Source organism: Lepidochelys olivacea, assembly GCF_965140295.1.
Source record: "Lepidochelys olivacea isolate rLepOli2 genome assembly, chromosome: 3".
Lineage (NCBI taxonomy): Eukaryota > Metazoa > Chordata > Testudines > Cheloniidae > Lepidochelys > Lepidochelys olivacea.
The window spans coordinates 82,871,343-82,887,817 of NC_140413.1; the positions used below are offsets into that span (position 1 = coordinate 82,871,343).

Genomic DNA, 16,475 nt, shown 5'->3' on the forward strand with positions numbered 1-16,475 from the left:
TTGGTCCTGCTTTGAGCAGGGGGTTGGACTAGATGACCTCCTGAGGTCCCTTCCAACCCTGATATTCTATGATTCTGTGATCTCTCTCTAGCCCAGTGATTATCTTGCTGGATCAATCTTTGTCTAACCATAGAATTACTGATGGCTACCCTGAGGGAAAAGAGAGGCTTTATTCACTTTATAGCAGTTTTAGCCACAGTTTTTAAGAAGTGCTCCAAAGCAACAAGAAGCAACACCCATTCCCCTCTCTGAAAAAGCCAGTACTCACAGTATTAGAAGAAGATTTCTAACTATCAGAGAAGCCTTCCAGTAGGAGTTGTGGGGGCAAACAATGTCACCAGCTATAAGATGGAAGTTTATACGTCTATGGACCAAGTTATATGATAAGGGACTGGGGCTCCGTGACCCAGGAGGCCCATTCCAGTTCTATATCTCTGGTATGCAGGATGGGAGCCAGTAATGAGAACAGCCCTCTAGCTTTTGGTGGAGTCAGCTGTGGAATAGAAAATACTGGGGGTACATCAGCTAGAGACAGCATTCAAGAGTAGCATTTTGCTTAAAGGATTTACTTAGAATTGATTCTTTGCTTGATGCTGCTCTGTTTTTGTACAATGACAGCAACAGGAACTCAATTCCCATTAGCCTTGCAACCTGCTACTTTCATACATAACATAAGCAAAGACAATGGTCAGCTAAATAATGGGAAACAGGTTGTATTGAGCACAGAGGATGAAAGGTTACATTTCTGTACAGGTCTCTACGGAGTCTTCTTAGAGAGAGATGCCATTTCACATCTACCCTAAAGTAAGACACAAAGTTCGTGTATTTTTCTGCACTAACTACAGGAACCACAGGCTTTGAAGCTATTGCACAATACGACAGGATTAGGATTCAGGAACCCATGAAAGGATTTTGCACTCCTGCACATTGGGAAGCCTAAAATCCTACATAACAAGTTTTTAGAGGGTGAGGCAGGGGTCAGTTGGGGAATAGGATTGAGGTCAGTGGACCAGCTGCTATGTGGATCCTGCAGCCATTATCCCCTGCACAGCAGGAGTTGGAGGAGTGTGAGGGCTTCACTAGTGGCCACCAAACAGCTCTCTGCTGCTGCGTGGCCTGTGGTAAAGAAGACAGGGCTGATTCCTTTCCTTGGGCCTATAGAGACCCTTGCACCATAAAACTATCTGCCATTGCTCCAGATATCCCAGACCTGACCTGCCCCACCCAATGAATAAATTAAAGCATTAGAACAGGAGGAGAGGGGGGCAATGACAAGTGTAGGCTAGGGAGAAAGAAAGTATGTTGTAAGATTAAATTTGAAGAGGGGGGAGCAGGAGCAGCAGAGGACAAGGCTATTACATCACTGGTAATAGTGCTTAGGAAAGGACCAAAAGGTCACTGATTTTAGACAACTAGAGGGGGCTGGGCGGGCACTAAATACAGATGAGTGATAGGTTGGAACAAACCCCTGGAGGCCTTTAAAAACAGAGTACCATTTCAAAAAGGACGTTGAGATGGATGAGGAACCTGAGGTGTTGGCTGACACAGGGGTGATATGGACACATTTATTTGTACACAGGTGGAGACAGGCATCAGAGTTGTGAACATGTTAGAGTCTGGTGTGGATAAGGCATGTGCATTAGTCAGGCAGGTAGGGGACATGTAGGAGGAGGAAAGTTCAGGGAACAGACAGTGGAGGCAAGTAAAAGTGTAGGATCGAGGAGGGAGACAGAGGAGATGGTAGATGTGTTTGAGGTTGTGCCTTTGGTCCAGTAAAAGCATTTCCATCTGTAAGCACATCTTTGAGAATGGTAGAGGGTTTTTTTTTTTGTTTTTTTTTTGCTGTGTTACCAGTGCACAGCACTGAAAACACTAGCCCTTGCCCAATAGATTTCAGTACTCAGGCAGGCAGGCAAAGTTAATTCGCGTGCAACAAAAAGAAAATCATGACATGGAGGATAAAGTTCACAGTCACCTCTCACTGTCTAAGAAGATTGCTATCCACGTTCTCATGAGTCTGGACGGCCATTCTCCTTGTATATGTTGCTGGTACCCTGCCAGGTAATATTGTGCTGCAGTATTGCACATGGTGGCAGAGGACAGTAGAAAGCACAGGTGCACTACTATTGATTCAGAACTGAATTTCTGCATAGTTCTAGGAAGACACTGGACATGTTAAGTTACGTCCTATATGTCAGCATGAACGCAGCACATGGTAATAACTAATACTTTAAGGAAGACAGGGAAAGTTGGAAAGACAGGCTGCCTTATATCTGCTGTACCAACCTTCATTGCCTTTAAAGGTATAACTCAGAGTGAAGGGATCAAAAACGAATTGTAATTTAAAGGTACATCATCAAAGCAAGTGTTGATAATGATGACCTGTGTCCTTCACCTCCAGTTCAGCTGTCTGGCATTGTAATTAATGTCCCCCACCTCCAATCAGATTTTACTTTTCTGCAGTTTATAACTGCCACTGTCCCAACTTTTATTACAGCCATTCATCATCTTCAGAAAGACTGGGAGATGAAATTTAGGTTGTCCTGAAGCTTTCTCCCTCTATCCCTCCAACTAAGCTCCCTGCCTGTTAGGTTCCTCTCCCTCCCAAATTGTTCATCCCTTCATGGGGATCTTAACATTATAATTATTATTAAATGTTATAGCCCCTAGATTTGAATGTATTGATGGACCAAGTAGCATGTCACCCATAAGTTGTGTCACAAGTTTATTTCTTATTTAAACACAGCTTCACATTGTTACACTTTGAAAGAAAGACAATGGGAGATATGGCAGAGAATAAATGCTTCTCCCTGTCTATCTCCCTCATGCACATACACAAAGCATTAATCACAGCTTAACATTTATTAAGTAGTAGCCTGCAGGAACAACAGATTTAGGGAAGGGCTTTATCACCCAGATTTGGCCTTTTCTTTCCCTCTCCAGGCCTATTTAGAGCATGGAAATGTTTGTATAATACAAAAGACAGGAATTTAAAAAGGCCACTGAGTCTTTAAGGCTCATTGTTATCTTCTCCATTGATCAAATTTGGTACCCCTTAATTGGATATTGACTGTTGTGTGGCTAATAAGATGAACTGTCAGTGAGGGAGGAGGTGAAGGTTTATAGTAATGGTACCTTGATCACAGCTAGTCTATAAAAGCCAGTGGGGAGAAGAGTTCATTAAACCAGTTAGGGATTGCTTTAAAAAAAAAATGCTCCAAGTCAAGTTGATTAATCTTGTATGTGACATCACGATCAGAGAAACTGTCTGTTGCTAGTTCAATATTTACAGTCCTGTGAGAAGCTGTTATATTGAAACAAATGCATTAGAGACAGTGATTTGTTTGGTTCATGGGCCTCAGCTAACCATAACCAACATCTCAGGGATTTTTTTTCCTTATTGTTGTTTTTATGTCCCCGCCTCCTCTTTTCTCTGGGAGGCTAATTGGAAGTGTTTGCTTTCTCTGTACATGAACATCTTATCTGTATTCTGGAATCCTTGTACTAATGGGATCAATTGAAAGGAATACGCAAGTTCCCTGACAATGAACCACACAAAATAAATTCAAGAAAGCTTTTATCTCATAAATTAAAATAAATAAAAAACACAAAGAGAGAGAGAGATTGTTAGGAACATTTGTCTACATTGGAGTTAGCTAGTCATTACAAGGATGGAATCTGCTAGGAAGTATGTAGTATATTTTCATTTGTGTTCGAGCTGTATTTTAGGCTGCCAGTGAATATGCTGCAATAACTGTCAGGCACAGTCCATTACTGTCTCTCAATGGGGCCTATTGTTAATCAGAGATCAGATCAGCAGAATAACCTCTCGTTTATTAAAGTCCCATGTAGCTGTGACTTGACAAGAAATGTTCACGGGGCAATAAGCAAAGTTTATTTCAAATTATCCTGATGTTATGTATTTGTTATAATATTTATTCTTTGAAGATTCTGCATTGGATATAAAAAATGTATAATAAGTGTCAAGATTTGTGTGGTTTGAAAAAAATTAGCTTTTCTGTCAGCCACCTGAACACTTCTCATATATCACTATGCTGTGAACTGTCAGGACAGGGTTAACACAGCCCTAGAGAAGTCAGTAATAACAAAAACTGTCTATTTAGTGTCCAGTAGAAAAACGAAGAAGATGGGATGTGCCTGGGTTTTAAAGGGAAAATGAGTTTCTCTAGGTTTACTTTGTTAACAGAGGATTTTTGTTTGAAAACGTAAAGGGAGTTTCATGATTAAGCAGAGGACTGGTAGTACAGAGGTATGGGCTCTAGTCCTGGCACTGCCTTGATTTGCTTGTAAACACAAGTTATGTAAGGGGACAAAACTCAAGACAGGTTAGGCATCAGAGCAGTAGGTTCTCAATGCCTTTCAGGACTTGGGTGAATAATACTTCATACTTTACAGACATGTTGTGAGACTAAAGATGTTCATTAATGTTCATGAAGTGCTTCTAGACCATCAGATGGAAGGTTCTGTTAGAGTACAGTATTATAAATAATTATACAAGAAAAGCCTGAGTCAAAAACCTGTGGAGTGTAATTGCTTATGTACGCCATATATGAAACAGACATTAAAAAAAAAAGGTAATGAATCCAGAGGGTTGAGTCCTTCATTCATTGTCAAGGTCTTGACTGGCTCTTTAAAGTGTAGTGGGATGAAAGGTATGAATTCACTGCACACTAGAGTGATTTGTTATTACCTCTTCTTACCTGATTCAGTTATAATGTTGCTTGCATTACAATGGGGCTTGGAGCTTGATTTTAAATATAGGCTGATGGTATTGTCAAACCAGAAAAATGTGACTGAAAAAAATCCAGTGCACAATATGATACCATTATGAGCCACAACCCTTGCAGGGGCATTTGTATTTATTGATCATACAAAACAAATTAACTGTTTATTAGATTTTCAAGCACAGAGAAAACAAATGTGCTCAAGCTGTGTCAGAAAGTGAACATTATGCTCCTTACTATCTGAGATCACTTTGATGGGGATTACTTCAGAAACAGTTATTATCCTGTTATTTCACAGGACGGCCCTGTCTCCTTTGTCACACAATATTATATTTTCCTGGGGCATTTTTTTCTCAGAGGAACTGCCTGTTTAACACACAGAGCCTTTATTTATTTTTCAAAATCAGACAGTATTTCGTATGTTGACATAATGGAAAGGAAAGTTCTTAATGATGTGCTTCTCCAGTTTCTTACTAATAATAACCTCAGGCCAGGCCTCTGGCTTCTTAACCTGTATCCTCACCAAAACTATTGTGCTCCAGAACTCCCCAACTTAGGGGGTTTAAATCCATTTCTGAACCCAGATTCTCCTAAGTGTTGGGGTGGTCAGATTTGGTATTTGCTTTTGGCTATTATAGAAACAGGATAGCATCATTTGAGTTCTGTATTTGCGGGGCAGCTCCAGTCAGGCCAATGGGGCTGCACATGGGGGGGAGGGGGAATTCTGCATCTGCCCAAAACTTGCAGTTTGGGGAAGCAGTGCCCTCCCCCCAAAAAACTACACCCATGGTTTTGATTTGGATCCATCCCTGCTAAGAAGTGATGTTTATAAACCACTATTTGTCAAATGATCCCAAAACACTAAACAAATTTTACCAAGAGATAGACTGAAGTTTTGCCATAGGTACCTTCAAGGTGTTGAACTGTGCCATCTGCTTAGACTCTGCAGCTGCAAAGCTGAACTGAATCTTGAAGGCACCTCTATGCCACCTTGGTGATCACATAGCTCATACATGAAAAGAAAGCCCTCCCCAGCTGTGGAGCCCATGGCGTTGCCCGTGGCTGTCATGCATGCCAGTGAAATCAAAGTACGCTGTGCCTACTGGACAGCAAACTATTGTGTGTAGGTTCTCTCCAGCTGCACAGGCCCAATCACGGGAGGGGGGCGGGTGCGGACATGTCCCCCAACAGTTTACTATTCCCTTGATGTCATCATCTTAGTTTCTACTATAAAAAATAAGCAGAAAGAGGGTGTGTGTGGAAAATCAGAAGAACCCTTTCTGGCCACCCCCCTCTTAATGCATCATAAAGAAGTAAAAAAAGGGCACAGACTTAAATACTATTTTCCTTTGCCAGGCACCTCTAGTAGAAGGATTGTCTCCTGGACTACTTCTCCTCCCCTTGGCGACCAAATAACATTCCTGTGGCGACTGCAGCAGTTGCTTACATGGAAAAATAACATTAGGAAAGTAATGTATTTTTAGCTGCCTTTTAATGCATTTCAGCAGCTGGAAAAAAAGGGGAGTTAGCATCATGTGACCAGTCAGCTCTCCACAGCCCACCAGCAATTGCTAAGAGGACCACTGGTGGCACGCAGACCGCAGTTTGGGAACTATTTAATAGGGCCTTTATTTCTAGCCTGGGGTGGCCATAAACAAACTGACCTGAGAAATAGTCCAGGACTGACTATTAAAAGTGTGATTTGCAACCCTTGCTTTTCACTAATCTGACTTTTAGGGGAATTTATTAAACAATTTTGTGGCCTATTTAAAAATTCACAGTGGCTGTCTGAAAGGTACTGAGAGGTTTGGAATACTAGGAATAGTACCAGCAGAGATGGATTTATGGGCAGAGTGCAGGTGAGAAGGCCAAAAGGTTAAAAAAAATGAACGTGGTTTATTGCCTCATTCTGTGGTTTGGGCAAAATCCAGGAGCCTTACTGAGGCAAAATTCCCTTAAGCACTGGTGGGACTTTCCCCTAAATAGGGATTGCCGTATTTGTCCGTTTATTCCATGATTGCAGAAATAATGGAATATGTTCTATGGATTGTAGCCCCCACTGTGGTCCACAGTCTGCTTCTGGGGCTGTGCCTTGTTCAGGGCTTGTGGTGACGCCCCAATTTAGCTAGTTAGTGTCCTAATATATTTATGGAGTGAATATCCAGAAATGGAAGTGGAGAACTATTTTTACCATTACCGGTTGAAGTGAGTAGAGGAACCATAATAATAACTGATTAGCTGGGACAGTAGAAATCCAGAGGACCATGCATTTCAAGGATTAGCATCTAACTGTGGATTTCCTGCAAGTTTTGCTGTATTCTTCATAAGATACACTTTGCTGGGGGACAAGAGGGAGCTCCATGTCCTTCTGGTAGAAACGATAACCTTCACAATGAAAATGGCAGCCCTGTTGTCTTTTGCATCTGTAGTCACATTGACTGAAACAACAGTACCAGGACTGAGATGAACAGGGGAAATTCATTTTAACGGGATGTTAATTTTGAAACCTAATTATAGCAACTTAAACAGCAGCATTGTTAAACTTTTCCAGCTGATTGTCGTACCAGAAACATCCAATCATGCACATCTATCATGTGTCTGGATGTAACTATCACATTGGGATGGCTCATCTGTTTGAAAGGGCATTTCACAGGAACTGGACTGCAAGTTTTGTTATGCAAGTAGTCAAATATTCTATGAGTTTGTGTTACTGAGATATTTGCTATTATTCTCCTTAACAACCAGGTGTTTGAAGCATATTTAGCTAAATAGCACTGTACTTTCATGGGCTAGCTTGTGCGATTTTTGTGCATTTTTCTTATAAGCTTTGTCCTACTTTAGAGAAGGCCGTTAACTTTAATAAACCCAGTTTAATAAATAATTCAGCATGACCTGCCTTGTTCCCTATAATATTTATGGATAAAATTTGCAAAAAAGCACCTAAGACACTTGAGAGCATTTAGTGATTAGGCATTTTTGAAAATCTTACACTTAAATACTAAATAATTTGGGTAAGGACAAATTTCCTCTCTGAAGACTAAGGGAGTATGCAAAAACCAAAACCAAAAACCCTGCACTATGGATAAGAGCTCTGCTCTGTAGATCAAGGAGAGAATTTTGCACTAAGAATAAGGTCAAGGAGAAACAAATATCCATGCAGAAATTCCAGTGACATGGGAGGAGAAAATTTCTCTGCAGGTTGCTGTTGTTCCTGTTTGTTAAGGGTGACAGCCTTGAGTGAGTTATATAGTTTCTTTCCATGGGACTGAAAGAATATGGCTTACTGCTACTTCTTTTCCTAGGTAACTTGCACAGTACTTGAGTGGACACAACATAGAACTAAGAAAATCACTCCACACCCACTGTTTTTTTTTTTTTTCAAAAGTTGTATCCTGAATTTTAAAAATACTTACAAGCTGTTAAAAACTTTACAGAGAAACCCATTTCAGACAATGCGAGTCAACGGCATTATGCACAGTGCATGGCTGTGGGGTACTACATATAGCAATGTGACTTCTCTTATTGCACTTTTGGTTTGGGATCAGTATTCTTAAGACCTGTTCCAGGATGTGAGATCATACACCGTGCTATCAGGGCAGCAAAGGGATACTGCAGTGACCAGTGTTACTATGTGTATGCATCCTCTGAGACTTACTCAAGTGGAAGTTAAAGATTCCAGGGCTCTCTGGAAGCTGAAGGTCTTCCTTTTGTTAGTGATGTGGATTCTGATAGGCTACTCTCGCTATGTCCCTGCCTGGCCTAGACAAACAAAGACGAGGAGGGCTGCAAAGGTAATTTGCTTAGTCACTGTGGGAGAACTCCTCCCCCACGAAGCATGGAATGGCACTAATGGTCGGTCTCTTGAGGAATGTATGGTCAGCTCAATGGAGCTGGCTTCACTATAAGGTCAGCATGAAGTTTGGCCTTTGAGGATGATGGTAGGGGAGTAAAAGAGAAGAAAAGATAGGGATCAGGGATCTCAACGGAAAATACAACAGTTTTTGATGTTCTGTATTTGCCTGCACACACCGTGCTATCCATTCTTAACTCACAGGCATATGTTTGTGAAAGGTGACTGAGAAAGATTGCCTTCCTTTCACTGTTTTGTCAGCATGGCTGTCACAGGTGGTTGTCAAATGGTTCCAACTGTGAGTGAGTGAGAGGCACCCTCCCCCCAAAAGAAAAGCTCAGTGCAACCTTTTTTTTATTAAAAAACCCACAACATTGAACATTAGTATAGCCTTTCAAAAGTAATTTGCAACTGATAGAACCTAGAGGAGGATTTATGCACAGTAGTTGGGTATGGAGAAATAGCTCTGACCACTATGAATAAGAATTTTTAACTATGGATGTAGACAGTTGAATTGTATTTACTTTTACCACAATCATAAATGATAGCATCATGTAGCTAAATTGTTGTGAGTATAGGTACATGTAGATTTTGCCCAACAAGTTGTCAGAGACATTCGAAATTGGATAAAACAAAGTTTGGATAAGTAGGGGAGGCAATGCATTGCCATCAGCTTGTGTGGCAATTTTGGTTAGGTGGGCAGGGCGAAATAGGGTTTGACGGTATATTTTGACATGCACACACACTATAAACACAAATTTCTATTTAGTTTTATAAGGTGTGTGTTTGTACTTACAGATCGCAGCAGTACATGTCTACAGAAGGTCACTGACAAGCTAGAATGTGTACACTGTCATGTACAGGCTGTTACACTGTATCTAAAGATATTACTTTGTAACTTGTATTCAGTGGAAGCCAGGAAGCACTTCAGAGCCTTACATGATACTTACCTTGGACCTACAGATCTCTCTCTCTCTCTCTCTCTCTCTCATTTGGGTATCATAAGTTTTCTTTTTTGACAGAGTGGGTGAAAAGCTAGTGACTTAGTCAGTAGCCCTATACTGCTGCTTTGGGACACAAAGCTGACAAGCTCAAATTCCACTCTGAGAGGGGCATTTTTATAGATACTTGTCTCCCAGCTGCACTTGAGTGGTATGGAAGAGTGGTATGGGCATAAGGCCTGCTAGAGACCCTTAATTAAATCCTACTTCCTCTAGGGAGGGAGAAGGAGAGGGAAGGACAATGCATGCGTTCAAAAAGGGAAAAGGCAGGGTAGACAACACAGTCTAACCTGGATATGCTTAGTTCCACAAGGCAGGATGGGTAAATTTATGGGGTGTGTGGGAGAGTTCATTCTTAAAGTGAAGAGATAAAAGAGACATAGTGAACTGAAATCTCATCAGTTAAAAAATGAGTTAAAAGTAACTTCAGGTACTTCACCTGCTTGAGTCCCTTGTCAGTTTTTTGTGCTTTTACAATCACATTTTCCTCTTTTAAAAAAAAATCTTTCTCCTTAGCTGGTGTGTGAGAGATCTTCACAGACAAAAGGGGAAACCGATCAATAGATGAGACAAAAGTGCTGTGAAATATATAAAGTAAATAAACCTAGTTATTTTCCCCTTCATCTTGTTGACAGTTATGCCATAGTTATCTTAGATATTATTTGTAAAACATTTTCAGACAGATGAGTGAATTTTAAATTGATAACATCCCTGGGAAGTGAAGTCTGCTAGTGTCCACACCACAGTTACAGTTAGGGGCCTGATTCAGAAACCATTGGAGTCAAGTGGCTTTGGACCAGGTATAGATGCTTTTTAAAAACTTCAATATTGTTAACCCTATCATTCCCCTTTCATGCCCCAAACATCTTCCACCTCCACAAAGAGGGACAGAAGCTTATCTGAAGACAAGCAACAAGTTATAGAATTTACAAGGCGCAAATATCTTTCATAAATGCCAACACTAAAAAGAAAAATTTCTCAGAGCTCTGAATATGACACATGAAAATAGACAGTTCACACTACATTAAGGAAGAACAATATGTTAGTGCTGTCATAACTTCATAGATGTGTGTTCATTGTTTTTTCTCTCCTCCCCTCCTTCCCACAGTCCATACATCACAACAGGTAATTCTCAGCTGTTCCTTTTGCAGCAGACATACGTTTTATCTAAAGAGACAGAAAACCGAGCTACCTGCTGCTTATTGTATGGCTTTTTTGTGTTCCTCTTTTTTTTTTCCTAGTTCACTGGGGGCCTATTTAAATAAGCTGGCATGGAGCCAGAAGCTCATCATTTTAATGCAGTGTAAAATGGAATATGCATAATTATATGCAAGCCATATGTGAAAGAGACAGCTCAGCTGTGAATTTTAGGAGGCTGAGAAAGAGTGAACAGTCAGGGATTAGATGAGATGAAAGCGGAACAGAGTGCAAGTGTCACCCAAATGAACAGTGTAATGAGTGTGTTGCTGACACTCCTCTTTCACCTACTACTCCCTTTTGCTTTAACTCTAAACCAGAAAATGTTGTAGATTAGAAGGAAAATACTATATGCAAGCAATATTGCTAATGGGCTCTGTTAATGTCTCCATTTAAACTTCAGCTTTCTTAATTGACAGTGTAGATCAAAATAACCAGTAACTTTTAATGCATCTTCTTAATTAAATATTTTACCACATTTGATTGAAGAATCACTGTTCTTGTTAGATGATTGCTCTTTTCAGAGCTTTACTTAAAAATGGAAGGAGAATCCACTTATCTTTAATAGCATTACATGTAAATTATGAGTATGAAAAGCTATTTGTAATGGCCTTGCTGTTAAAATGAAAATAGAGGTACGTTATCTAGGAATTGCTTAAGCATGTAAAAAAAAAGTTTAAACAAGTACGTATGTAATGTAATCCTGAAAAAATGCAATGAAGTAAATTGAAACCCTTAAGTGCTCACAATTTTTAGCTCAAATATTTCATTTTGGGTTTGTCTCTTGTTGTTTTAATTATTACACCACAGTGAATTTGCATGTTCAGCCTAAACTATGTAACGATCAGCATCCCAAGTTCTCATATCTAAAAGGTGTACTGCGTATTTAAACAAATTTCTTAATAATGTTGTTTTAATGATCTGAGCTGTTATGCTTTTAGCTATTTTTTTCTTCCATTATTTGTAAGTCCCTAAATAGGCCATTATATTTCCCTTCAGGCTAGAGATGAAGATGGACATGCTGAAAATTTTCCCCAGCAGCACTATGCTAAGGAAACTCCAAGGCTTGCCTTCAAGAATAACTGCGAACTACTTGTAAGAATAACATACTTACAACAAGTCTAGATTGTTACTTTAGCACAGTGAAAATAGTTTTTTGAAAGGCTTTTGTTCATGATTACATACGTTATGAAATATTACATCTTTTTTTTTCCTGTTTAGAGTTCTAATGCTAGTGCTGATGTCATTGAACAATTTTAACATCTCAAATTGTTTGCAAATCTTTTATATCTGATTATGGAACTTGAATGGCCTTGTCTTACTGTCTTGTCTTGTACAGTAGTTCATAAGGAGCCATGAAGGAAATGGCTAGTAAAACACAAGGAAAAAAACAAAACAAAACAAAAAAAAACCCACCGGCCTCCAGAGCTGCAAAAGGCCCCCCTCCTCCCACCCCAATCTTAGCTCTACATTGTTCTCAGACACTATTGTAATATTTTGTTCTGCTAGGAAACACAGCAGAGCTGACACGCAGTACTCCCTTTAGAATTCAACTATTCCTCTATTTTTTAGTGAAATGTAGTCAGGCGCTTTCCCCCTCTTCTCTTTTGTGGAAGGAGTGAAAGCCAGCGAAGTACTGACAAGGAGCCTGGAATGTTTATAAGCCGTAAGAGAGATGATATCAGCTGTGAAAGGATCTCTGTTCCAAGGCAGGGTTAATTTGCTGTTCATTTTAGCATTTGCAACTAGGCAAGGTTAAAAACAAGCAGGAATACCTATTATATTTCTATTAAATGAATCTGTTGGGACCTAATATTCTTGATTAGCTTGCAAAAATGAGTGCTCCACAATGATTTTTTCTCTTTACCTAAAGTAAACAGATAATGAATTGTCATTTATTTAAAAAGAGATTCACACATTGCCTTTGAAAATTGAGCTTTTGATGAGTTTATAGAACTTTTCCCTACATTTCCTTTTCTTCCCAGCACCATTAAGTAAATACCTCATCTGGCTAAGTGGAAATATTTGGGAAAAATGAGAACACTCAGTTTTATTTTGAAGCAACTTACAAATTTTTTTCTAATTATAAGTATATAAAACGGAGTGGGGGAGACACTGGCTGCAACTCCTCTGCCTCAGCAAATCCCCTCTACAGAAGATGTAGGCCAGAGTATGCTCTCAGTTCTAGAATGCAAACCCCCAATTAAGTTAGTCAGTTACGCTCATGTAACTAAGTGCAGAAATTGATCCCTGGGATTTCACTCTCACATCAGTGGTTTAAAAACAAAGGGCTGGGTTCTGCAGTCCAGCTGAGCTGTGCTTGGCACAGGACAGGGGAAATGGGGAACATAGGTGGCTTTCTATCACCTTTGTTTTCTCCCCAATCTTAGGATCAGCCTGGGATCCGTCAAGTATCCAGCATAAGCTAAAGCAGTGAAAGCCCCACCAAGGGGTCATTCCAAGAACCTGGAATAGCCAAAACCCAGAGACACACTGACCATGCCCCTATTCCCTGGGAATGCCCCCTACAACAAGGCCAGGACAGGGACTGGCTTAGAGCCACAGTGGTAGCAATGTGTCACCCAAGGATACCCTTCACTAAGGAAATCTCCACTAGGTGGTTAAGATGTTTTCCAGCTGCTTTGTGCCACTTGTGTTACCCAAAAGGGCAAGAATCATCCATAATGGAATGCCACTTGAACTAAAAGGTGTTACACCAGGCATGAATCTGGGCCTCAAGAACTGATCTTGCTCCCACTGAAATCAATTGCAAAGTTCCTATTGATCGATTGGAGCAAGGTTAAGACCTAAGTGGCCAAAGAGTAGGAAAACTGAGCCAAATTTATAATTATTCCCCTAATATTATATAGTTACTAAATAAAAAGTTTCATTCCTCAATGACCACAACCAATACAAGAGCACTAGTCTCTTCAGGCCTGATACTGGGCATTCCCAGCACGTGCAAGACTCCTGCTGAAGTCATCAGGAGTTCTGAGTGTACCAGGAATGCAGGATAGAGTCTGACACAGTACACTAACATTGGCTGATCCATGAAATAATTCAGTTATTAATCCAAATGTAACTTTTTGTTTTCTTTTAAAATAGATGAATGGAGCAACTAATGCCTACTCCAAGCATCGTTTTAATGTACAGTTACATTTCCCCCATCAATCTATGTTTAAAATATTGTACTATTGCGTAACTCTTGTTGTACTCAGCAAAAGCTCTGAGTCATCCAACTTAGTATTTTGTCCTCTGTGTGTTTTTTGGACAGGTTTCAGTTCTTTTTTAAGGAAGTAATAAAAGTAATTTGTCATAGTTTTATTTTTCCGATGGTATTGGAAAAAAAAAATTGGCAGGGATTCTGCCTGGAGTCAATCTGCATTGAAAGAAAGAGGACAAAAATTATGAATATGCACTTCTGCTATCATTAAAGATATACTTAGAGAATACCTCTCTTTCAAAATATGTAGGTACTAGCCTTTGGAGATGGTGGATACTATGACTTGGATAGGATGCTAAATGTTTTATAGTCAGGTAGTCATTTTATTTATATATTTCCATTGATTCTATGTTGTGTTAAAATGCAGTTGAAAACAAATTTATTCAAAGTTAAGGGAGGGTAGTGTCTCTGTCTGAAGTGCTAGTCAATATTTCTATATTATTGTGGGCAATTTTCTGCTGGACAAGAGGAAAAAATAGAAAGAAAGTAGAAGGGGAAAAAAAATTACAGGAAGATTGTTTCCCAATGGAGAAAGCTTAACCAGTCATTAACAGTGAGAGGCAGATGTTGGTTTCTTGCTTTCTGTAAAGCAGTGAAGAGTTAAGACTTTAAATGAAAGAGAAATTGAAACTTGTTTATTCTTTTGAGAATCCAGAAATCCTTGGAGTTTTCTTTTTGCAGTTTAGAGAAAATTTTATAATAGCCTGTCAGATGAAATTGGAAGCTCAGGCTCAAAGTGCTTTCTTAGCTTTAGGGTTCATCTGCCATTTTCCAGTATGGTTTGTTGCAGCACATACAGTCCCTACTGTTTGGAAATGCTTCTGCTCCGAGGGTGCTGCCAGGGTGGATCTAGGGGATCAAGCACTGATGGGTTCTGTATGCTAGTGTGCTCCCACAAGAACAAGAGTACATGGTTAGAATGTTAATATCCTGGGTCACAGACGCTCACTGAAAGACTTAACCCCTAAATACTTGGATAGATTTTTAAGTCTAATAAAATAATAATAATAATAACCATAATAACCTATGTTATGCTATTGCAAATTGCATGCTTTCGTCTTTGCTTATTTGTTCATTGCTTAAGAGAAATATTTGGACTAGTTAGGTAAAACTCAGCTATTTAAAAAAAAATCCAAAACAGCTAGATAAGAAGTAGAAGGAAGAATACGTTATCATTTAACAAAAATTAAAGCTCTGAGTGCATATGGCAGCTCTGTGTATTAAGAAAGCCGTGACAATTAAAGACTTGGTTGGCATAAAAATCCGTTGTGCAGTTATGGGATTACTTTATGGTATTGATTTCCCACTTTAGATCCAAAATGTGCTATGTGCCATCACAGTTAATACAGAACACACACACACACAAAATGAGGATATAGAATTTTCCTAAGGTGAGCAATACATGATAAAATCTTGGGAACTACATAATGCAAATATTTTTTAAAAGAATAAGGCCAGTATGGTGGCTTGGCTGGCAGCGCAATCCACTGCCAGGGTTCCCTGCATCAGGACTTAAATTTCTCAGCAGCTGGGAGCTTTTATACAGGCACATCTCTTTGTTTCGAGGAGGAAAGGGCAGAGTATAGTCTCCTGGAAGCTGATTGTCAAGTAGCAATGCAATTCAGCTAGTGCTGGATGTTGGGAAAGAGATGGGATTAAAGAGTGAAAAATGATGTGCTAGAATGAAAGGACTGGTGAAAAGCCTACAGTTCCTCCTCTAAGCAGCCCAAATTCCTGAGTCATTGCCTAGAGAAAGTACAAGTCCTCCTAGGCTCATACCCTGGTTAGTCAGAGCAGGGAGAGCCCATACCGGGATGCCCCTCTACAAAAATAGAAAATAAAAAAACAACAGTTTGTTCTTGTTCTCCTTTGCTATATTAATATTTAACAATATTCAGTGCAGTTTTAGGATTAGTATGTTGCTTTCTGAGCAAGTGATAATTTTGGTGGGCTAAGGAAATGAATTGCTGGGCTGCTTTCTCAGATCACTTTTTAAGGAGACAAAGTAAGCACCATGTGTACCTATGGAATGATATATAAAATACACCACTAAGGATTGTAACTGGAATAGCACTATATTGCTGTGGTATGATAAATTCTGCATTATGACTCTACTACACAATTAGTTAAAAGATAGGCTAGCTGGGCAAAAGTCCTTATTTAAATACAAAATAAACCATACCCTGCCATCAGTTGTTACACAAAACTCTGCACATGGAAATCAGTGATCACACATATATCATTAATCTTTAGCAAAAGTGGAAAGGGAAACTATAAAAAAAAACCCACACACATAAAAATAGATTTAAATATGAGACATGAAAAATTTCACCCTAGAAGGAAAGACAGTTAGGGTTATGACAAAGATGAACAAAAGCCAAAGTTATGGCTGATGCTCTGCCTTAATTTGTGCCATTGTGCATTGATATTGCAGCACTGATTTTATAGAAGATCAGAAA

At 39.5% G+C, this 16,475-nt stretch overlaps 1 protein-coding gene across 2 annotated transcripts in view; it reads left to right on the forward strand.

Moving 5' to 3' along the window:
• SOBP (sine oculis binding protein homolog) overlaps positions 1 to 16,475 on the forward strand; it is a 137,479-nt gene that overhangs the window by 60,839 nt on the left and 60,165 nt on the right. The window contains exon 5 of one of the 2 annotated variants that reach the window (XM_084622818.1): positions 11,793 to 11,888. The exons of the other annotated variant lie outside the window; for it this stretch is intronic. Coding sequence (XP_084478944.1) covers positions 11,793 to 11,888 — 96 coding nt within the window. The remainder of the gene's footprint in view (positions 1 to 11,792; positions 11,889 to 16,475) is intronic. 2 annotated transcript variants of the gene reach the window in all.